The following is a 24,538-nucleotide window of genomic DNA, read 5'->3' on the forward strand; positions in this document are numbered from 1 at the left end:
AAAAAGCAAAAATATTCTCCTTCAGTTCCTTCACACAAATCCCAAAGTTGCTAATACTCCAATAACAAAAATGTCAGAGCTGCCCTAATTCCAAGAACAGGAGTAAGAGAAGTCTACTTAAAGTAATCCTCTCTTTTCACAATTATCTTATAAGAAGTTTCAGACTACAAGTGCAGACACAATGTATATACACATACACCTCACAGGCACAGTGTATAAATGTGTTACTAACTACTGCAAGTGCAAATACCATATATGCTGATAAAACATGTACCTCCAAACTAAGCTTCAGGCCTCAAATTTTGCTTTTTAAAAGGACACCATATTCTAGGCTTATAAAGAAGCAATATCTATTACCAACAGTTGTTTGTGCCACAAATTTACTACTCAGCTCGTTTAACAATCCTGAAAGTACATTTCCAAATCTGTGTACACATAAATAATACAGCTACTTCCATTCCCCTCTTCCCACTTTCTTCCCCCAAACCTAGAAAAACCTCTTGCATTTTGAACAGTCACCAAGTTAATCATCTTGTTGTCTAATGAAACATTATTCTTACAAAAGTTCAACTTCATATAACAAATTCTCATTAAATAGCTAAGGAGCAGCAACAAAAATACAAAGCAATTTTACTATCACTGCTGATTCAAACTGTGGAAAAGGCATATTTCATTAAACCCATTGTTTAAAAGCCAGTTTGGTACTGCAGCTATCCCTTGCCACAAGAACAACTAGTCCCAAGAGGAATGCTGACTATTTGTTACCCTTAACACAAAAGCCCTACCAATATTTCAGCCAAAGCTGAACACAGACCAAGTGGTTGCTGATACCCCATTATCATTGCAACTGGGTAAGTTAAAAGGATCCTAGTATTCTACTGACTTGGTGGAAAGACATCCCCATGAATGCTAACACTTAGAACCACGTGGAGCAAATCTAAGACCAAGGCTCCCCTTTCAGTGCACAGTATGACTTATATAAAGCAGAAACATTCTGGAAGGGTTTGCTCCTGTAACCTGAGGATAGAGTGCAGGTGGTCCTGATGAAAGCGAGGTGGACAAGGCCTGCTGAGACGAGGCTCCCTGGGGGAAGCAGATGAAGAGCTGCGACTCTTGCAATACCTTCTGAGGCAGCTGAACAATGGGCAATGAGAAGTCTGAACCAAAAGCAGAAGATGAACCCCCTGTAGGGGGAGGAGACTGGAAATCGCCAGTGTCAGAGGAAGTCAGCTGTGAGGAATCACTGGAGTATTCTGGGCTTCCTTCTGGCCAGCTCCGCCTGGCAGAGCCCCCTCTGGGACCTGCTAACTCAGGACCAAGATAGTTACACTGCTCCTCTGTCACAGGCTGAAGCCGACCGTGCGACCCTACGCCTTGAGTGGATTCCTCTTGACTGGTCTCCATAGAGCCCCGGCGACTTCTGTAGACCCGCTGGGGTAAAACTGCCCCTTCTGCTGAAGCAGAAGTTGGTGTGTGCACATGGAACTCAAAGACACAGCTCGCTCTGCCATCACCACTGTGAGAAAGCACAGCTGGGGCAGAGTGTGGAACAAATACCTGATGGAATGTCATCTGAGCAGGATCTGCACTCAGAGGAGCTGAAACACTGGATAATGGAGAAAGGGGACCCATCCCAGAATCCAGCCTCAGGTTCTGAACATGTCTTGCCAGGTATGTTTGCCCCGACTGAAAGTCGAACACAGAGCTTTGTGGAGGACCACCTTGCCCATGGTTTGACTCAGAGACCTGCTTCAAATGTTGTTCAGTCACATGAGAGTTATAAGCTACTTGATCATACTGCTCCGATACCTGTGATGGGTAGTGCATGCCCACCAAATATACAGCTTCTGGATGCATTCTGTAGTGAGCATCCTCTGGAGGTGTTGGTCCAGATCTATAGTCACTGTGGACAGGAGCTGGCTCAAACACAGGATTAACTTGCACATGCAGAGGCTCTCCAGCGACTCTCTGAGCTGCTGTGCCCAGCATAACGAATGCCTCTGGTGTCCAATTGGTGGGACTACCACCAGGTGGAACTAAACTCTGGCCAGTCTTCAGCAATGGCTGGAAGTGGCAAGTTTGGGCTTCCAAAAATGAAGTGCTCTTGCGCCGCTGAGCAACTGCCACCTTCGGCGGGCAGACAGGTGGTGGTGAGAAAGACACCGGCCGTTCATGAACGGTTGGGAAAAATATCTGTGAATCTGGGAACGTTGGTGTTCCCCCACGTGGATGCTGAGGCTGTATTGACATGAACAAGACAAGTAATTCACACATTAAAAGTGAAAGCACATCAACATGCACAGTTCACTAGGCAGTTCTGTGAAGTAACTTTATAGAATGACTACTCAATTCATGGTCAAAAACATACAATACTAAGGAAATTTAGGTGAGTTGTAAATATCCATTAAATACATCCATGGCAGGCATAGCTACAAATGGAAACATTTGCTTATGTTAGAGCTGCTTTTCCAGTCCAATTCCAATAATTCAGAAAAATAAACCAGTTTTGCTCCCGACAATGGAATGAGATTTATTGTCATAGGCTATCCATTGTGATCAAGGCTTGAAATCCAATCAAACTCCTAAGGCTACTGCCATATGGGGAATATGAAAATACAGAACTTGGTAGCAGTAACAATGCAGAAGCTCCAGCTTGCACTTAGAAGATAAAACAACAATAAATCTTACTATTATCCAACACAAAACAGTGCTGGTGTCCTACAGGCTATCTAGAGAGCTAAAGAGAAACCTTTTATGAGCCAAAACTGAAACATTCCAGCCCACAGCTGGGGAAAAAAAAAAAAAACAAAGTATGATAAAACTGCAGAGCCTCTGGATTCTGACAAAGTTGATCATCTCTTTCAATCCCTTTTATCATTTTTGATCATACTTTTTCACATAGAAAATTAGCACTCACTGAAACAAACCTAACTCTTGTCTGGACAATAAAACATTCACAGGTTTAATAACAGCAGAGTCCTCAGGCAATTCCACTTCATCTGATGCACTACTTCAGATGAGGTTCATCTTACTTAAGATTTGTAAGGAAAATTTCACTAAGGAGAGTTCTGTGTAAGAATAACAAACAATTCAGTAATTCTGCATTGTTTCATCTCTGCCTACAGTATGCTAAGAGACAATGTATTATCTACCCTAAAGGGGAGGGGAAAAAAAAAAAAACACAAACCCAAGAATCAGTGGCAAATATACTGTCTTTAAAACAGAGGGCATTTATGACTTTTTCAAGTTGCCGTTTTCATATTGTTCTCTTTCTCCTGATTTTTTTCCAGAAAAGCAGCAGCAAATTTCCATATCGACTGATACTAACAAGAAGGTCCTACAGGATGAAGTACTTTTCCTACATTCTGAAAACTGGTTCCAATTACTGCATTTACACATAAATGTTTCTCAAAGTTTATTTTGTGTAAAACAAAGCCCAAACCTGAAGAGACTATCTCCTGTCTTGCAAGAGATCTTACAACTAACTTTAAGAAACATGAAACTATGGCTTCTTCCGATTAAGTAGCTGCTGAAGTGGCATTTCCAATTAAAACTCCTCAAAAAGTATTTACTGACAAAAAAATCCTCAGAAGTATTTATACTCTGAATTTCTAGTATCACTAGCACAGCAAGCCAAATCTTTTAGAATAACCAGCCACAGCAACCAAGCTTTAAAAGCTGGCTGTTTTGTGCAGGGCTTAATTAACATTCAATGTTTGCTTAGAAGGTAGAAAATAAGCAGCTGGTCTTCTACTTAAGGTGATAAGAAATATTCTTCCCTTTACCTTCTGTGCTACATCTGGGTAATTTACATTTATACTATCCTAAAATACAATAAAAAAAACAAATGGCCAGCCACTGTTTGATAATGTTTAAGTGTACTGCTTCCCAGAAAAGAAAAAAAAAAAATAAAAAAATTCAACATTCCAGCAGCACAGTGTAAGGAATAAGGAATCAACTCTTCATTTTCTCATTTTAAAAATGCCCAAAGCCCAGGATGTATTTAATGATAACTTATCTTACTGTGCCAGGAGGCAAATGGTAACACATACAGGACTGACAGAGAGGGAGGGCAGGCTGGAGCGTCGATGCTTGCGTGGAGAGGCAGAGTGCATGGGCAGGACACTTTCCAGGGCTTTAGAAAGCTTTTCTGCAAAGGTTTCTTCAGGGACAGTCCGAAGGTAGAAAGGAGAAAGAGGTGCAGACAGCGCTGGTGGTGGGGTACAAGGAGCACTGAGAGGGATGCAGGACATAGAGGGAAGAGCAGGAAGGTGAGGGACACAAACTGACATGCTACGACCACGTTGAGGCTAAAGAAGGAAAACAAAAGTTAAGAATTGAACAATTAAAAAAAATGGTTAACAAAACAAGCAAAAACTATAATGAGATAGAAAACAAATGCAGACCCACAATGAGAGGCCCAATACTAACAAGTGTGCAAGAAGATATGAGTGAATGAATGCAAACACACACTGAGAACAGGCTCTGAACACCTCTGAGAGCTCAAGTTTGCCTTGGGTTACTGAGCAGTGTGGGAAGTTCCCGAGTACCCTTAAAAGTAGTATGTGGAAGGCAGAACAGACAGGAGATAATATTTTCTCTGGGGCCACTGATGCAGCACTGATGAGATGTACTCACAGCACTGGTAGTCTGACAAATAAAAAACACCTAAACAGATACTGATGAGTTTTCAAACATTCTTAGTTTAGTGAGTGGATGTGTGTTTACACATAGCACCTCACTCCCTCTCTTTGCTTGGGCACCTCTCTGCCTGAATTAAGTGGACTAACTATATGCAGCTGGCTCTTTATTAACTAAAACATGACCACAAAAATTTGAACATTACACATCCTACATGTGCTGTGGAAAAACAGTTGTTTAATGTGTGGAAAACTCAGTAAAATTAGTCTTAGACAAACGTTTTCCAGACACTGGGCCAATAAAAGCATCAGGATTTTGTAATCTTGCCACAGTCCAGAAGGCCATAGGTCAAAATTCAACCAAATTGGAAGAAAAAGAATTATGTTTTGGGGTTGTTTGGGTTATTTTGGAATTTTTGTTTGTGGTTTTTTTGTTACTGCCTTTTTGATGTGGTGCATTTTGTTGTGGTTTAAGTGAATGGAAAGATGATGTTTTAAAGACACAGTCTTCAAATGCAGGTTTTCCTTCTCTAATGATATATGCCTCTTACGAATGTAATCTACAATTTCTTAAGGTAACTGAAATCAAATACAGACCTCCAGGGGAAAAAACTCCAAGATATACAGTGGAGATCTGATTTTAATGATTTCTGATGTGGGAAATCTTGCTAGACTGCCCAAAATTTGGGAGAGAAGTGTAAGGGAACTCAAAGGGTTAAATAAATACTTTACCCATAATCTTCATCTGTTCCAAGGCAGGACTAGTTATATATGTCATTCCTGACTAATTTATCTAAACTGTTCAGAAACATGATGGAGAATGCCATACTTAACTGTCGTCCTTGGTTAGGAAAAAAAAACCCTCCCCAAACAGTAATTCCATGCTGCAATTTAGGCTTATTATTTCTTATTCTATCTGACAACAAGGCTGTGATCGGATTAGCCTTCTCCTATTTTATAGCAGGCTTTTACAGCTTTCCTCCTCCTCAAACTCCTCTTTCATAGGCTCAGCTTAACTATTTCAGTCTTCCCACAAAAAGCATGTTTTCTGTATTTCTGGTGGGTTTGGTTTTTTTCCACTCTCCTCTGAAATCTCTCAGTTCACCCTCAAATTCACTCAAGCAGGGTATCCAGGATAGACTTACCAATGGCCAAGAGCAGAACAACTATTTTGAATAACATGATGTTTGCCTTTTTACAACAGCATGATGTTTTTGACCATGTCCAATGTAAACCCTGACTTTTTTTTGAGGGGCAGAATTGCTGCCTAGTCACTTGTTACTCATCCTGTACTTGTGTAGCTGACTATTTCTGCTTAAGCATGAACCTTGTTCTTGTCCTGATTGAACTGCATTCTATTTCTATTTAAGGCCATTTCTCCAGCCATCAGTATCACTTTCACTTGTCATCCTATCTTCCCAAAAGTTAGCAGTTCCTGTGGTGTTCTTCCCCATTCTGTCAACCTCCTGGTATCACCGTTGTTATCATAGAGCATGAGCAGATCTTAGCAGTGAACTAAGCATCTTGACTATACCTCTGTCATATGCTCATTCTCCCATCCTCTCTAAAAAGATTATGGTTCTTCAGCCTGGAAGCTAGACATCCCAAGACAGTGAAATGGCTTCTGGTTCAACATATGCCCACACATTAAAATATGGCTTATCCAGAACAAAAAGCTTATTTAGAGGAATTAAAAACTCATTTGATCACAGATTAGCAGTACCACACACTTCAAGTGCCTCTGAAGAAGATGGAGATGCTTTGCTTGTGAGTGAAACCAGCATGTTTTCCAAAAAGCTAGTGACACCAAAGATGCTGTAATAAAGCCTACAACCACAGGTACCAAAAAAGTGAGGATCCTCAGTTTTAAGTGTCACATCTTCTCCCTTATGGTATTACTACATTATACCATAATGTGTCTGCCTCAGTCTTAAGATTTTTATTTGTGTAAAAAACATGAGACAAGGGAACCACTGAAGACAATGTAACAGTAGCAGAAGTTCTACTCCAGCATTAGAATAGATTTCTGCATACTCTCATACTCAGATCTAAAAAACATACCAAGGAGAAAAACATACCAAAATAAAAGGGCAACACAAATGAACATAGTAGGAAAAGTATTTGTGCCCAGTGCAGACTTTCCAGGCAAAAGAAATACACATGATAACTGATGAGCAAATCAACACAAGCTAAAATAAAATTGGGAACAAGGTCTTGGGGTCTTTTCAATCTGGAGTTCTCACATGCAGCATTCTATAACAGTTAAAATCTTACCTGCAGAATCTGTAATCAAAGCCTCACAGAAGACACACAGCAATTTCACACTTACACAGTAGCTCAAATTATTCTAACCGTTCTTCAAACCAAACCAACAACTTGATCCTGGTACCTCCATACACACATACACACACCACCTTCCCAAGTGAGATTAAATGCTTACTTTCATGAGATAGTCTTGTTCTGAGGATATTCATCCGTTAAAAAAAACAACCCACCATTCTGCTGAATTGCAATCAAGATTAAATAAAAGCTTTAAAGAAAAACACGCCCTTGCACTTTCCCCTCCCCCGCCTAGACTCAGTCACCCTGCAAAAACAACCCCTTAACTACTCCCACACAGGATTTGTACCCACATGCAAAACAAAACACACATGAAGATTGCCTGGCAGACTTCCCTATCACCTTTCAAGAGAAATACAAAATCAAATAATTCCATGAATTTGCAATACTCTCTTACCACTGCAGGTGGCTGATATCCTCCATGTTGCTGCGACTGCACTTGGCCAACTGAAGCTGCATATCCTTGGACTGCAGCTGTTGAGATTGGCTGGTCATGCTGGGAACCATACGACACTGTCTGCTGACTGCTCACACATGATTCAGTATAAACAGATGACCCCTGACCACTGTCAACTGTCCCATCAGCTGCAGAAGTTAAAGATAAAAATCTGAATTTGAAGAACTGCATGCAGTCTGGATTTCACAACTTTTTAACAATATTATAATCAAATATTAAGTTGATGTTTGTGCGACATCAAATTGACCTTATCAGCATTTTACCTTTTGTAATATTTAAGCTGGTTAATTTTTTTTTTCCTTCAATACAGTAATTCCTTACCAGTAATGCTTTCCCCTAACTTCTGAAAAAAAAATTCAGTAATTAAGTATCTTATAGCAAATTATGCTTCCTATAAAAAGCTAGACTAGAAATAGAAACTTAAATTCCACATTGTTATGAATGATCTTCCAGGATTTTTTAATTATTATTTTTATTTAATTTTACAGAGACATATAAAACAGGTCTGTTGTGCTGGCTGGCAGATGCACCCAAACATAAAATCCCTATTACCTAAAGAGCAGAGAGTAATTTGCTTTCTAACTTCACCATTCTATTACAGAAGTTCTCATTCACCATCACTATTCAAATAGTGATTCAAATATTAGGATGGCAGAAGAGGAAAAGTTAGGAGTGTTAATTCATCTTTTCATGTATAGTATGTAAATCAAAACTTTTCAGAAAGCAAATTAGCTGAACTGCTTGTAACTTTATCTCATTTCCCCCTTAAATTAACAAGGATTCAAGTAAGTGCTTCTAATAGCTTTAACAGCACTGGTGTAAGAGTACACAGCCTTCTGCAGGGCCAGAATATAGTGTCCCTATAGGAGGGCAGCAAAAATTAGGACAGGTGTTTGTGCTGCAGGAACCCCAGTTCATCTAGTGTATTACCTTGAAACAGAAGAAAATTTTGTGGAAAATTATTTTGTGTTAAGACACTGGACTGTGAATTGTGGCAATACATGCCTCAGCTAAGGCACAGGAATGCATCTTATTTTGCTGTGCTTTCTAGTGCGCTAATGTTCTTCAGCAGACAGCAATGGCAGACAGCAACACCTTAAGGTATTTACTGCTATACACACCAAAAGTTTTAGACTCTTAAAAGGGGGATCTGTGTAAGTGCAAGAGTTCCTAAATAAACCAGCTGATACACTTACAAAGAATAGATATACTGGGTTGCTGGAACTGCAGTTGTTGGTGTTGATCAGCTTCTGGTTCTTCAGGCTCCACTTGCGTAGAAACCGATGCTGAAGTTGAGGGGACAGGAGTAGTACCAGTGACAGATAGGGGATGCTTTGACCCTGCATGGGAAGCACTTGATGGTTGCTGTTGCTCCAGCTGCTGCTTCTGACTACCTTCTTCCTGAAGCTTCTTCTCCTGTTCTTCTCGCACCAACTGACGCTGCTCTCGCTTTCGCTTAATCAAAGATACCCTGTCCTTGATAGCTTTCGCCATTGTCTTGTGATCCCCTTCACAGACATAGCCAGATTCCACCTGAAGGAGGATATATTCACAGAATTCAGACTGTCATAGACAGCCACTGTTGTAGTGCTACAACATAAGCTACCACTCTCTGGCACTAACTTCTCATTCACAAACTTCTGAAGCTGTTTTATTTCTAGGCAATAACAATGGCAAACGCAGAGGCTGACACGCTACATTTCACTATCAGAGGACGTCAATACTTCTGATGCTTTGTAAGACCACCAACACTTACCATTTCCTGTGCTACATCTTCTGGGACATCTCTCTCCAAGTCAAAGGAAAACTCTATTGCCTCATTATCTTTATATTTGCCCTTAAGTTTTTTGATGTCTTCAATTCGCAGCCAGAGTTTAATGGCAATTTTTTCTCCATCATCTTCCTCTGCTAGTTCTACCCGTACTCCAGTCTCTTCTTGGAAGAAAGCATGATTCAAAAGGTCCTTAATAGCATATCTAGCACATTGGGAAAGAATGTAGAAAGCGCACACAGTTACTACATTTTCATAAAATATTAAGGAATATCCTTGCCTGATGATCCCCCAAATTTGTTCTCTACATTTCATGCTTCTCCCATGAATTGACAGCTCATCATTCAAATTTCTACTTAAAAGCACAACGGAGAAACAAAATGCAAGAATGGTACAGATGTACCAAAAAAACCCAACTCACACTGGTCATCAGAAGTACCAACAGATTTAAGCCAACTGAACAGAATATATATAAAATAAGAAACCTTGAAGAAACATTTTGGCTTTACTGAACATTAAAAACCAACAACCTTTAGTCCCCAAATCAGTACAAGTAATCCCATGTATTCCAGTCTATTTCAAGATTTTTATCAAAAGCCTCATCTAGTAAATTCAGCACTAGGTAAGCACCACATGATTCCTTTCATATTTTATACTATATTGAATGACTTCATCTTGCATTCTGACACAATTAGAAGCATTGTCCTGAAGGTACAAAACAAGATCTATTTTCATATATGCACAGCATTAACAGCAGTAGTCTAAAAGTTAACCACTTAAACTAAATGGCAAGAAATAAGTGATGTGAAGCTACAAAATTAACTAAAAATGGGAAGAAAATATGAACTTAAGAAAAAGAACAGAAATTAGAAATACACAGCAATGCCATCAGATGTAAAACTTCAAGAGTTAGAGGGGATGAATAAACATCCATGAACAGACAAAACTATCTCTGAACAGAATAGCAGAAGGCTGAAGAAGGGATACAGTCTGAAGCATTCAGTAAGCAAAACTATGTAAAAGCAGGAAACAAAAGCCCACAAATAAGCCATTAGAACAGTTACAGATTTCCTGCAATGGTGTAAGTTAATCATCTGAAGTAGAAGTCACCATGAAGAAAATGTGGATGAAAATGAGCAGAAAGAATTTAAAAAATAAAAAGAGCCCTCAAAATAATCAGCTGTAAACTAACAACAAAATCAGAGATACAAGAAAAACAAAGGATTACAGAATAACAAACCAATCAAATAACCCAAATACCTGGGAACATGGAAGGATTGTCTTCCGCTATTTTGCTGACTAGGTCAAAGCTTTAATAAAAGCAGGAGAATTTCTGAATAAACTGATATGTGTGGTTACTATAGCATTTGCACTTTTCCTGATACTGTTAATTCTCTAAAACAATCATTGAGTAAGAATCTACCAAAGAATAGAGGCTTCTGAAGTAATACCTGCTTCCCAACTTTCATCAGAACACAGAAGACCCCAGGAACTAACTGGATCTGGTGTCATCACAGATAAAGGACTCAGACAGCAAGGAATATGTCTATTTGAAAAGAAAGTACTTACCTTTCACCTTTGTTCTGCCGAATGCATCCCTCAATAATCTCCTTCACTTCAGGGATTGCTACTTTATCAAAGCTGGCTGGCTTAACACCCTGGAACATACAAATAACAGAGAAACTGGAAGGCCCACTTGATTTAAATTTTGATTGTGTTTACAGACCAACTATTTTTACTCAATAGATAACTGGCCTGAATTCCCCACTAGTGCAAGTGACAGAGAAATCTGACCACAACCTTACTGTTCATCTGTTTGTTAGTGACTTTTGCAAATATTTCAAACCCCCCCCTGTTTCTAGGCTACACTTCCATAACAGAAGGCTTTGGTAGTTAGTTAGGTTCTCAGTTATGATAGGACAACCATGTTTCCATGGAAGTTATGCTGGTCAGAGGTAAGTACACAGACTGGACTGAAAGATGGAAGTAAATGTGTCCTATGGAACGCTAATGCATGAACCCACAAGATTAATTTAACAGTCTTCAAAGGATTCTGCTGCTTCCCAGAATGTTTCCAACATGCCATTCCATGAAGTAATTTTGGCATAGATGGATTTTACAGAAAGGACCTTAGCCCAGAATGATAAATGGGTCATTGAGTAACTTGTCCAATGTGTTTAAAAAAAAGGAAATTAAAAAAAGACTTTCCTGTATCTTAGCTCTTACCAGAAGACCTACTACACTCAACCCACACTCCTGCATCACTGCTGTTGTGAGTTCAGAAAAATTAGCTTAGCAATACAGACCTTTACAAAAGCCCTTCACAACACACAGCAATCCTTTTTCCAATACATGCTAAAGTCACTGGGGAAAGCAAAGCAAAATTTAAGTACGAACAGCCACACAAATCTGTAAAGCAAATAGGCCAGAAGATAGGACCATCTGGGAATTCTGCAAAACACTGCAGGCGGAGAGCCAAGCTTCATCACTTAATCACAGTCAAAAAGCTCTATTTCAGGGGCAATTGTCCACAACAGCAAAATCTGGCACTCAGTTTTACTTGATTCAGCCTTTAGCTTCAAACTCTGTATTTAAGACAGCAGAATGAGAGAGGATGAAGACATCCTGTTCAAATTCTGTTATCTGAAGAACCCATGTTTTCAAGCTGAACAATCCTGAAATTGTACACTTAATATATCCAACCCTGTCTCACTGGTAAATCACAACTAAACAAAAAGTGAAAGCCATAGTCTGAAGTACAGAAATAAATGAAGTATTAGTACAAGCATCATCATTTGTCTCCTTACCAGAAAGTAATCCTTCCAACGTCCTAGACAATACTGCTGCCCACCAAATAGGGACACCAAGACATGACCCTTTCCCCTTCCTGTACTGTCAAGGGGAAACAAGTCTTGAAACAAATAGTCTGAGTCTCTAAATGAGAGCCTTTGTAACTACAGACCTTCATTTAACTGAACATGTAGACTTAATTCAATATGACAACAATTTCCATCTACATTTAGATACTTTTTTCCCCCTTGGTCAGACATGGCAGTACATTGACTTCCTATGTTCACCCTTTAAACTATTCTCTACCACACTCTTCCAGGAGAGGGCACAGTCAACATCAGCTTTAACAGATGCAAACACAAGACTGGGAGAAGCACAAGAGTCCAGTCTTTCAGTAGTCAACAGTACTATTTGTCACTATATTTTACAAAGGTGTAGTATGTAAATTTCTAAACGGACAAAAAAACAACTTCAGAAAGACACCGTTTTTCACTTGATAAAAATTTCCTGTTACAACAGCATTCTAGTTATCTAATTCTTTGCTCTAAAGTTTGTTCTTATAAAATTCTAGCATTTGGAATTCACAGAACTGAAGCGAATATTGTGACTAGAAGAAGCTCTGACACACAGTCTGTCAGTGAACATTAGCTTAACACTTTTAAAAACTTCACTGAACATTAAGACTTTTGGAGATCAATGTCTCAGCTGATAAGACACCAGACTGAAGCTTGGACAGGTAAATTTAATATTGCAACCAGGTCATACCATAAATTTCCAGCTTCCTAGCAGGACATCAGAGCCCTACACCCTAATAGGATTTATAAAAGTAGTTTTAGTGCTTACTACTGGCATCAAGTACCTGTTTGCAAGTGTTTCTGCTCACATAACAGACTAGTGAAATACCCACCTTTAATAATGACTGAGCTTAAAAGGGTCCGAGAGTTCAGGTTCATATATGTAGAGATAAATGTTTCTATACATAATTAAATGCTCTCCTATGTACATATATAACCTATGCAATAATTATTCAACTGCTTATTGCATGTATTTGTATCTAAATTTGCCAAAGTTTAACACATCTAAATCTCCTAAATAGCTCAAGCCCCAGACATAGCAGCAGTCTGCATGTATGTTTGTTTACACTACAGCAGCAGAAGGAAGATGTCAGATCTGTGACAATCTCATTTTGGAAAAACTAAAAGCTAAGATGAGTAAGACAACTGGTACAGAAAAACATTACCATAACAAAGCCAGAACATGAGTTTTCTTGTTAACTGTTTTACCACATGCTCTGTTCTTGTACAAAGCCTGAAAAGGTAAAGCTGAAAACAGTTTTTAAAATCAGTGATTCAGTCTGCTAACTCTGTGTTTCTCTATCCTGAAAGAAATTAAATACCTGTGCAAAATCTTCAGACCCTTCCATGAGGGCCATTTTACAATATGAAGAGTTCAGTTAAAAAGAAAAGCTCCCACCAGCCTCCACCAGCATAGCTTCTATGTTCCTAATTGATCCTCAGACAATCTGAGAACCTCACACTAGGGCTTAAAACAAGAGGATTCTATGTTCAAACAGCTACCTATTTCTCAGTCTGCTCCACAGTCCATGAAAGTTGCCTAAATCTAGTCTGTAGTACTAGCCAAGCACCCCTTATGTGCTGAACTTCAGGTCACGTAAGTACCATCAGCTTTGAAAACATTTTTTCCCCTCCTCCAAACACTAGGGGAAGTGTCAAACTATTTTACACAACAAGACAAAGGATACTATGAATGATAAAAATCAATAAATCAGTGAATCCTCTTCTACCCAAAGCTGCCTATATATCTTAATCTGCCCTCACAGAGAAACCAAAGGGAGGCTAGGCCCTGCAGTTCACATAACCTTGATGTGCCCTTAAGAGTGCATGAGCTGTGCAGCCAAGCATATGTTCATCACTTTCTGAAACCAAAGGCACTCAAGTACATGCTAAGTCATTCAGTATTTCCTGGTTTTCACCAGAATTACTGCAAGATGGACACATTATTATATGCCTCCCCCAGTCCCCAAATTACTTAGAAGAATCACAGGATAACTCAAACATTTTAATCTGCTAGTCCTATTCCCCAGTGGCAGTTTCAGAAGAACTAGACACACTCCCATTAACATTTTTTCTGAGTTTTCTAAAGAAAGAGAAGGAAGAGCTCTTGCAGAGAAAGAAAAAGTGTAGATAGGTATAACATGCACACATGAAAATCATCATTATTTTCTCAACTACCATCTAAAATATCATGAACTGGCAGTGTTGCTGAAAACAAGTCCCCTGTTCTCTGCCCCCCATTCCCACACCCATGTCATTTCCTCCCTTTTGCCAGCACACACATTTATACAGCTGCATAATGAACCAGATCATGGTGTTTATCAGACTTGAAACAAATCCAACCAAAAAAAGCTTGCAGAAGTTTCAAGTGAGATGAAGCTTCTCAATCTGGTTCCCTACACTGCTTCACCAGTTTTCAGGCTGACAGGAGGAAAGTGACAGTGCAATAGCTAGCAAGAGTAGAACTATTTCTTTTGAAAGAAGTGCCAACTTAAGATAAAACCCACTGAACCCTTACATCTTGAGAACACCTCTAAAATAGGGGCATATACATAGATAGCACAAAGCACAACTGATGGAAAACTACTTATCTTACAGTCTTCATGTTAAACATAAGAAAAGATTTCATATTTCATTTATCTTAGATATGGTAAAGCTTGCAATTTTATCAGATTTCAATCAGGTGAAAAGTATTCCAAAATTCAACATCCACATTTATATGGTTATTTGATCCACTAAAAGAGAGTTAGGTACCCTTAAAAACAGTAGCTTTTCAAAATACTTTAAACACCAAAGTATAAGCTGCTCAGAACTCCTCTTCACACCTTTTGCTTAGAAACATGTAGTGTTTTGCATTAGTTAGATCACTAGATTACTGGGTCAGTGGTTTAGCATCTTGTGCTACTGCAAGAGATAATGAAAATATCATTTACTTCATAAGAGGAGGTAAAAACAGTGCTGTATAACTCTTACACTAAACCAAAAGGAAGACACAGGGAGTATTACATACCCTCAGCAATTCTAGATCTTAAAAAAAAAAATTAGACTTGAATTAACAATGTAAGTGGAAAATAGCAGAATCAATAAGTGTTCCAGCCTTGCTGTTCAGGATTTAATCTACATCTTTAAAATAACAGGGAAAAAAAGTACAGTCAAGTTTAAAAGCTGAAGACCCAAGCCATGCAAATATAAAGCAGTTCAGCAGATTTGTCAAGAACTCTGATTCACCCCAAAATCCTCTTCCGTGGCTACATACACTTTACAGAGCTGAAATTCTTACCTCTTTAGCGCAATCCTTGTGTGAGCAGCAACAGTGGGAACTAACAATTACAAATACAGGACAGATTTCTCTTTTTGTAAAATCCATCAGGAAGAGAGACACATATATACCAAAGCGTTAGTTAGGTGCTAGTTTCCAGTAGAAATCCACTAGGCTGTGGACTTAACGCACAGCAGAAGGAAAGCAGACATCAAAGTTAGAAGGGAGCATTGTTTTCTGTTTGACCCCTCTTGTATTTTTCCAAGTCCAGTACATGAGGCTGCAGAGATCTGAGCTTAATATCTGCTTTTGCCAGTCAAATACTTAATAGAAAGAATCAATATAAGCAAGAGGCAAGTGTGACCTTTTCTGCCTGCCCAACTAGATGTAAGGAGGAAGAAGCTAGATGTAAGGAGGCAGCACAGGGATCCTTTACTTCCTGCATGTCCCCGCCCCCTCTGCTTGGCTGCTCTGCCTATTCTCCACCCAGGTTTTCTGCAATAGTTTAAGGCTGCCTGTAGGATCATTACCTAGTTCACTCCTGCTGTTGCAGAAGTACACTTTTAAACAGAGAAGAACAGGTCAGTCAGTGTGTTGTTCTGACCCAACGTTGCTGGCACTAGTTTTGTAAAGGGGCACAAAGGCATCTGCTGTTTCTCCTCTTCTTTCCATGGAGCAACAGAAGTATACATATAGCTGACTATAATTTAATCCTAACAAAACACAAATCAGTGCTAGGATAATATAACACATTCCACCTCCCTCCTTCCCTACAATTGCATTCTGCTACCTTTGACAACATCATAGGCTTTCCTCTTACTGGGTACTTAATGTACAGGAACAGGGATTTGAAGGTGATTTTCAAACTGTGGAACAAAGTTAGAAAGCCACATTGTTGCTTGTTTTACACCACATGCACACAAATAATCCACAGTTATGTTTTCTAATGCCTCTTGCTAGACTCCAAACCTAAATCTGACAATTGAAATCTGACATTCCGCCCCCCCCGCCGCCCGAGTATCTATTTTCAAATAGACACTGTAAAACTTGTTCACTAATGAGTTGTCCACAGCTTCAGGGCTTTCGGGGCTTTTTTTTGGAAGGACGTAAGGAGCAATGCTAAGAAATATCACATACAATATTTTAAACTGTGAAATGAGCAAATTAATTTTGACCAACTAGTGATGATAAACTGGTAAAATTCAATTTCAAATTATCAAGATCACTTTTCAGCCCAAAATATACCTAGTTTCTCAAGTATAACACAATTATACCAGTGTTGTTGTTATACCACACAATAACAATGTTGCAAAAGTAACACTTTTTTGATCCTTTTACTGGGCATTTTAGAAATCCTCTCCAACAGTTGCTGTGAAACTTTAGATGGGTCAAGGGAAAAGGGATCATTAAAGATCGTATGTTGATTGGCCTTCCAAGTCCTTTGCTAGACATTTTATACGCCACCATCACGACGCCAATCAACTAACTTATCATCTCCATTTTAACAGTGCTTACTGGTATCACAAATAAAATATTTTGCTTGCCATTGCTTATAAATTTTTTTATTGTTACAGTTGTGCTCAAACCAGACACCCTGTAGTCAAAGCAAATCTAGTTCACTGGAATAAAAATTAATATTTTGCATACCCAATTAAGGCTACACTTTTCTGGGGTACACTCCATGACCTGCAAAGAACATTAAATGTTTCAGCTTTTAACAAGTGCAGACTCTACCCATTCCAGTCTAACCACAATTCTTGTTTGACTCTTTTCAAAGGTGCTATAACTGCAGAGCTCGAAAGGAATTCTACTGTAATTGATTAATCTTCTCAAACAAAGTGTTCTACTTTGCAGTCCAGAGGCTAAGAGAATCAGTAGCAAAGTCAAATCACACAAAGTAATTAAAGTCTCTATATTTTCTTTTTGCTAAGTTGTTAGCATTCTAGTTCGAGCCAGTCCCAGGCTGCCACAAACCATTAATTCCAGGAATTTAGACAAAGCATATGATTCCAGTGGAAAACAAGCCAATGATCCTACCTCGTTCCCCATAGTCTCAAAAGAAGTCCCCAGGCAATGGTATATATGGCATTTAAATTTGTTTACCCCATGATCTTCTGAATTTTACTACCTGCTATTAATTACTTACCCAGCCCTCAAAATCTACATGTTTAACCATTTCGTCACCTTCTCCATCTCTAATCCTTCATCTTAATGCTGTTGTCTGTTCTAGAAAAAAAAATCTTTCAGATTTAGTTCTTCCCTTATTTCACACAGCATACACCTATAACTTACTTGATAATACTCACCCCAGTTCAGTTGAATACCTATTGTGAAAAGGAAAACTTCAGCTTAAGATTTACTCCATTCAAAGGAGATATGGGTTGCCTACATAAAACTGATTTTATTGTTCTTGTTAAAAAGCAGCTAGAGTAGTTGAGGCATACATTTTTTTTCCCCTGCAGCAACACATTTAACAGAAGTGAAAATTTAGCTTCTCTGATTGCAGTATTTTCATAGCAATTAATTCTGGACAATTGATAATTCTGCCAAGAATTAAATCAGTAAATCCTGCAGAATAAGCTCCGCACCAGATCAGTATCCTAACAGAGTAAATAGCATTACTGCAATACAAGCAGTAGGAGCAGATGAAAGCTTCCAGTGAGCTCGAGTTAGCTCATGAGACACTATTTAGATTAGGACAGACCTAGTTTTCTTCTCATCAAAAACTATTGCACATTTTGAATCCAATACCTTTTGAACTTGACTGATCTACCATGATCCAGATCAAAACTCTTATCTTAGATATCCGAAAGCTCTATGGCACTGAAACAGCTTAAACAGTTAGTCTTCACCCTTTGTAATGCAAGTGTGTAAATAAACTAAGTCCCATGAATCTTAAATTTCTCCAGACCAGCTGTCTTCATGACTTGCCAGAGATATATGTCCAGATTTCACAAACACATTGTAAAAACAATGGAGGCCCTGTAGTATTTATACAGGTCTGCCTGCTGCAGCCTGACTGATCACAATGATTTTCTTCCTCAGTCTACCATTTCATCAATTTTTGAGGCATTAATAAAAAGCAAGAGGCCAGTCACAACAGTAAAAAAAAATTCCCAAACATACATGATTGAAGTTGTTATACACACAAATTATATTTGTACTTTCATTGACACACCCATACTAACTGCTTATTCCTAACATTTGTGAAGTTGCTTAAAAGAAGCACCTAGCCGTATGTATGAGATAATCTTTGGTGAAAAGAATAAAAGCCTCCTCATTTGACTAGACATCACTGCTCACTATCACCTCCACATCTGTTCTCTACAACTGATCTCCAGGTCCAGGAGCCACAGGACACTGACAGTGCCTGCTTAACCAACTTCTTTGCCCCTTTCTCAATACTGTATTTTTACTTATTAAAGCCAGAGAATTTACACTGTTAAAAGCCTTACAAAGAATGGTACAGTAGGCTACAGTTCTGTTGCTTTGTTTCCACACAGTTAAGTTTGAACAAGAACTAGTCATAACTCTTCCTGGAATTCATTGGCTGTGATCCTTTCCAGCACCCTAGTAAAAGGCTGTAACAAAGTAAAAACCACTGTATTCGTGACAATACTGAAATGCAACTTATGCTATGCACTACTGCTGAATATATGCCATGCCTTACAACCACCCCATTGACTAATTATCTAGCCCAGCACACAAGGAAATTTAAGTTTTTACTTCAGACATTAGAGTCCACTGTACTGCAGCACCTACAGGTAAACAAAAATATCAACCTATTTCAAAAGTCCCAAGAACCTGGAACCCTTATGACTAGCTAAGCAGATGGCTTTAGTTAAAAAGCAGATTAATTAATCACAGCATCCACTGTAACTGCAGTAATTCCAATAGAAAAATTACTCAAGCTCTAGAACAGGAAATTTAGTAACTACAAGGCAGGACACAGTTCCTTAGTGCATAGCTGGCAAACAATTAGGATATTGGAGAACATAACAGTGAGAAGGGCCTTGTTTAGAAACACACAACATGAGGATAGAAGCTCTTCTGAAACAGTGAAGTCTGATTGGACAAGCAGACCAGGCACTAACTTTTCAGTTTTTACTCTTTCACAAGAGCATAAAGCTAAAATCAGTTTAATTAATCTATTGTGCACAGTTCTTGAACCTCTTACTTAGGAGCAGGGATGCTGCCTTTATCATTCCAACAAGAATATGCAGTGGTGAACATCTTGAACTATCTGCATGACCTTTTGCATTATTGGGACTTCTGCTTGGAAATGGCTTTCAAAAAATACAGACATGCCTAGACACACATTTCAGTGATACAAATTTAGAAATGCCACACTGACACAATACTAAAAGCATCTTTACTCTATTTTCATTATGGAAAATACATTTTTGAAAAAATCAGATTATATTAGTTGCATGCTCTGCTTTAATTAACTACCATTCCGATAGAAAAACATTCTCTTGTACTCATTTTTAAAATCAGGTATAGCAACAGTAATTCAAAGATCACATTTTAGTTCCACTGGAGTTTGAACTGAATTAAAAGGAACAATCCAACACAGGCCACAAAACCCATTTGGTACCAGAAGTAGCCCTAAAAGGCCTAGGATACTGTTGCAAACACCAGAAATAGCACACAACTCTGACAATGCACCAAAAGTCATCATCCCTTTTATTTTATGACTTACTCTAATAGGAGCGAAGCCTTCTATTTGTGTTCAAGAAGATTCAACAGTTTCAGAGGGTGGTCCTAAAAAGTATCCCTACTATGCAGAGAACTTTATGATGGTGGTAATGGGTGGTAAGGTAGAAATATGTCTCTGAAAGAACTTTACCTTAAAACAAAGTCACAAACTCATATTAGGAAGCTTCTAAATACTTACACTGCACAGAGAAGCAACCACCTTTTTTCTCTTTAAAAAAATTTATTCACAAAAAGCAATGGAGTTTCTTATATATACATTTTAGCCTCTTGTGTCTCTATTTTTGGGAATAAACTGTATCTGCAAAATCCCATTCAACTTTCATTCCTCTAACACAGGGATAAACAAAAGCATTCCAACAAGCATACATACCCCCACATCAATGCCTGTTCTGGCAACAGCTCTGAGTAATCTGGAGGTAACTATAAAGGGTTTATATAACACTGGTATAGTTCTGGTCTATGGATCACATAATAATCTCAAAATAACTTATTATTACTCAGCGTCCCTGTGAGCTTCCACTAGATTAAAACTGCTGGACTTATTCTTATCCCTCTGCATCTATAGCAGTACAGTTGGCAGGACAACAATTAGTAGCTCGTGCATTCTTGATGTCAGTATTTTTGACTAGTGGCATTATACTGACAAATAACGTTGAGCTATCAGTCTCCCCACAGTAATGCGTCAGTGATTCATCACACTGTAAAGCCAGGCATTTAAAAAACACCACCTCCCTGTTCCTAAGAAGAGCCACCTTCCCATCTCTTGTTAAATTAGATTAACCTCAGTTAACATAAGAGCTAAAAAGATGTCAGTACAGGATAGAATATTAAATATTAGTATCACAGTCTTAAGAAGTCTGATCCTTAACAGATAATGAACAAATTTCATTTTTAAACATACATTGCTTACTCAGTAATCTGTGAATTTATTTAGGTTTATAAAAACACATGTGGAAACTCCGCAATACAATCAAATATTAGAATTTCAGATTTTAAAAATACATCAGATCTTGATTTTATGCAACTCAACCAAACCTCACACCCCTCCCCCCCTTTTTATTCCTGATCAGTTTATTATCATATCCAATTCAAAACTGGTCAGACACATTCCAAGCTCAGCAGTGAACAATATAAATAAATACCACCTTTCACTTCAAATTAAGTTTTACAATAATATTGACAAAAGTTTTAGTGGTAATCTAGAAGCTTTTGATGCTGGATAGTACAAATGCTTCTAATATCAGCTCATAAAAGTCAGCTACTTTTAGAAAGGCCTTTTTCCTTCCAGCTTCAGATATCATCTGCCCTAGCCATGCAAGCCATACATCATGCTGTATCTCAGTGTTCAAGCTGATCCCTGCTTTTCCTTACTTAGATCATTGTCATTTCTTAAAGAGGACTTCTAACACACAAAGTTTCTTAAGATATTAGTGCTTCAAAACCTTGAATTCCTATCTTCCATTTTTAAGGTTACATATTTCTGAATTGATGACTCAGTGACTGAACCTCTCCACCCAGGAAGATTCTTCACTGTTGAAGACATTACAGCAAAATGCTTGCAACTGAGCTGAACAGCTATGAGAGGCAAGTGGTAGAAGCTTAAGTATTCTTTAGTCCATTCAGTGTGATGAACCTGATGTGCAATTTTTTCCATTTATACTTAAGTACTTGAAGTTTCTTCTTTCGATGCATACAAGAGTTCGCTTTTTCTTACAAATCATGTTTCCTGTGCTCAGTTGAAGGTTCATGGCCATTCGGTATGTGCTTTTAACAAAAGCCTACTTGCCCTGTTTGAAGTGGTTACCTTCCCCTACTTTTCCATTGATTTTTTTCCAATGCTTTTTCCACTTGAAAGCTTGATAGGAGGGTGTCAAACCAGGCCAAGAAATCAAGTTATTCAAGGTAAAGAAACAGAGTTTTATGTATGCCTTAAAGTTGTACATTGCTTCCAAAAAGCAAAAGAGGACATACATCAACATTTATTAAGCATTACAAGTAAAATTAATTCTCAGTCTAAAGGTTAAGCATTTATATTTGCTGCCTGGGACCCCTCAGGAAGAATAAACAAGCTGAGATACTTTGCCCACTGCATCTCTAGTAAAAATGAAGTAGTTGACGAGTCTAGACAATTACAATGCCTAACTTTTAAGACACTAAAGAAGAGATTAATTTTATCTCAACTGACCCAACTGCAGTGCTTTGTAATTAACTGGTTTCTAGCCAAGAGAATGACCTTCACTCTAACCAGTGAGCTTCAGTTCCCACCAGTTAAGGAAATTAAGGATTTTTAAACCAGTTAGACACTACCTGGTCAGGTTACTCATTATGTACCTTTTTCCCTTGGGCCTTTTAATAAGCTCTGTAGAACAGAGAAGAAAAATGTTGTGCCCACTCTGTGGAACATTTCAGTACAGTACAACTTTTTTTTTTTTTTTTTTTAAAGTCAAAATGCAGAATGGGGATTTTTTTGCCTTCACATCTTAAGGCCAGCTCCGAAGACAGACATTTGTTTACTGAGAAGAGACTGGACTTTTGGCAAAAGCAAGGGCAAGTGCAAAACCTCACTTTGTCAAAGTAAGCATGGAGAAAATTAAGTACAGAGCACAAGTCCATCAGGAGAACTTAAAAGGTAAGCTTATACAATGGGAGGGGGAGAAAGAGAAAAGGGAGTTTTCTGCTCATACTCAGCCAATTAGTACATTTGAAATAGAGGATGATAATTAACTTTTTTGCAATGAAAATGTTTGGATTTTATGTTAGTGGTAGATTTCCAAGAATGAGACAAAACTGCATAGTAAAGCCATTAACTGTCTTTTTACTAGTCCTGGGACTAGTCAATCACCTAGAAAATTTAAGACTTGGGACGTTCACGTATTAGAGATTGAGTAATCTGTATCTTTACACGCTTGCAAAAATAATCTGTGCTGCAAAAAGAAAGCCTGAAGGAAATATGGTGTAGAAGTAAATCGAGGTCTATACAACATCTGTGAGTGGAACATGAACAAGTAAAAAACAAGATAGCTTTTTAGGCAACTGCATGGGTTACATTAGCTTCAACAAAGGCTGAGACAAAGCAGCTGAAGCTACTGAAGTTTATTATGTCTTCACTGCATTGCTTCCCAGACTAAATTAAGAAATCATACTTAAGATACCTGTTCTATTAATATCTCTGTTTTGATTTAAATGCACATGTAGCCTATTTCAAGTATCTCCTGTGACAAATTGTTTCACTGAAATATGTGTGGAACAGGTCTAAGAAAGAATACCAGTCTCCAGAGAGAAATGAAGTCAGACAGGGAAACCTTCTTAAATTTTACCAAAATCTTAATTTTTTTTTTTTTTTGTGCAAGAGAGTATGTAATGGAATTGAGTATCTTGATTATGTTTTGCATTGGAACTGTATGTACTGCTTTTATATGGTGCAGAACTGAAAAAAAGAAAAACGGGTGGCCCATTCCCTAAACTATGTATCACAGACAGTTGTGTCTGCACAAAATGGCAGAGGAGAAAAAAATAAATCACAGGAGCAGGCAAGACTACCTTAATGATGCAGCTTATTTTCAATTAATTACAGGCTTAGATGTTTTTTTCTGAGGCCAAGAAAGCAGCAGTAAGTGCCCACTGGATACATTCAGTCCCAGCTGAATAGACATACGGCTTAAACCTAAGTGGATATTTCCCCCACCCTACCCACATCCAATAAGGTAAAAAAACTGCAACTCTGGGATTCTTAAGTACTAACTACTAATTTATTTGGAACCATTTCCAAAGAACAGCAGAGATAGCTTCCATGAAGGAAACAGGGGGGGGTTGAGACAAAATTGCAACATTAGGATTTAATGAAAACAAAGAGGAAGGCTAGGTTCATTTATGCTGTGACAAGACATGCAGATCTCATTTTCCTTTCTAAAGAAACTACTAGTGAAAGGGTCTGGACTGAGTATGCTAGAGGATGCAAGTACAGAGGTCAACACTCTGTCAAAACTCCTGCTGACTTCCTTATCAGAACTGTAAACCAAAGTTCAGCATAACAACTTGAGACCTACAAATTGTGGACAGTTGGGTTTTAACCCAGGCATTTACTCAGATTCTTCTATCAAAAGAATTCTTCTTTTAAGTGAACCAGAAAACCAATTTAATTGCACTTCTGTTTCTTGGGTCAGGGAAAATTTGTGCACTTCACCCCAGCACTGCTTTAAGGAACAGCAGAAACCTCCCAGTCAGACAATGCAAACAATACAGAAAGCATCTTGTGAACAGCAGACACACACAGCAGTGCTATTATTCAAGATGTGAAGCAACTGTAACAACCTTGGCCAAAAACTGTCTCATCTCTAGGAGGAACTTCAGCCTTTAGATCTGGCATCAGATCTTTGCTTACCTAACTGTATTATTTAATCAGAAAATATGATGGAACCAACCATGGGGGAAGACCCTGAACACATAAAGGACTAAGCAATCTCAGCAAACACCCCAACCCAACACTGA

The 24,538-nt window shown here is 38.4% G+C and overlaps 1 protein-coding gene across 1 annotated transcript in view; it reads right to left on the minus strand.

The window, feature by feature from the left end:
* WNK1 (WNK lysine deficient protein kinase 1) overlaps positions 1–24,538 on the minus strand; it is a 103,829-nt gene that overhangs the window by 35,441 nt on the left and 43,850 nt on the right. Inside the window, exons 5-9 of the mRNA XM_026868680.1 lie at positions 10,778–10,866; positions 9,194–9,413; positions 8,634–8,970; positions 7,378–7,565; positions 1,018–2,238 (exon numbers count right to left, since the gene is read on the minus strand). Coding sequence (XP_026724481.1) covers positions 1,018–2,238; positions 7,378–7,565; positions 8,634–8,970; positions 9,194–9,413; positions 10,778–10,866 — 2,055 coding nt within the window. The remainder of the gene's footprint in view (positions 1–1,017; positions 2,239–7,377; positions 7,566–8,633; positions 8,971–9,193; positions 9,414–10,777; positions 10,867–24,538) is intronic.

The sequence above is a fragment of the Athene cunicularia genome (genome assembly GCF_003259725.1).
Source record: "Athene cunicularia isolate RWA chromosome 1 unlocalized genomic scaffold, athCun1 chr1_part2, whole genome shotgun sequence".
In the NCBI taxonomy this organism is placed as follows: domain Eukaryota; kingdom Metazoa; phylum Chordata; class Aves; order Strigiformes; family Strigidae; genus Athene; species Athene cunicularia.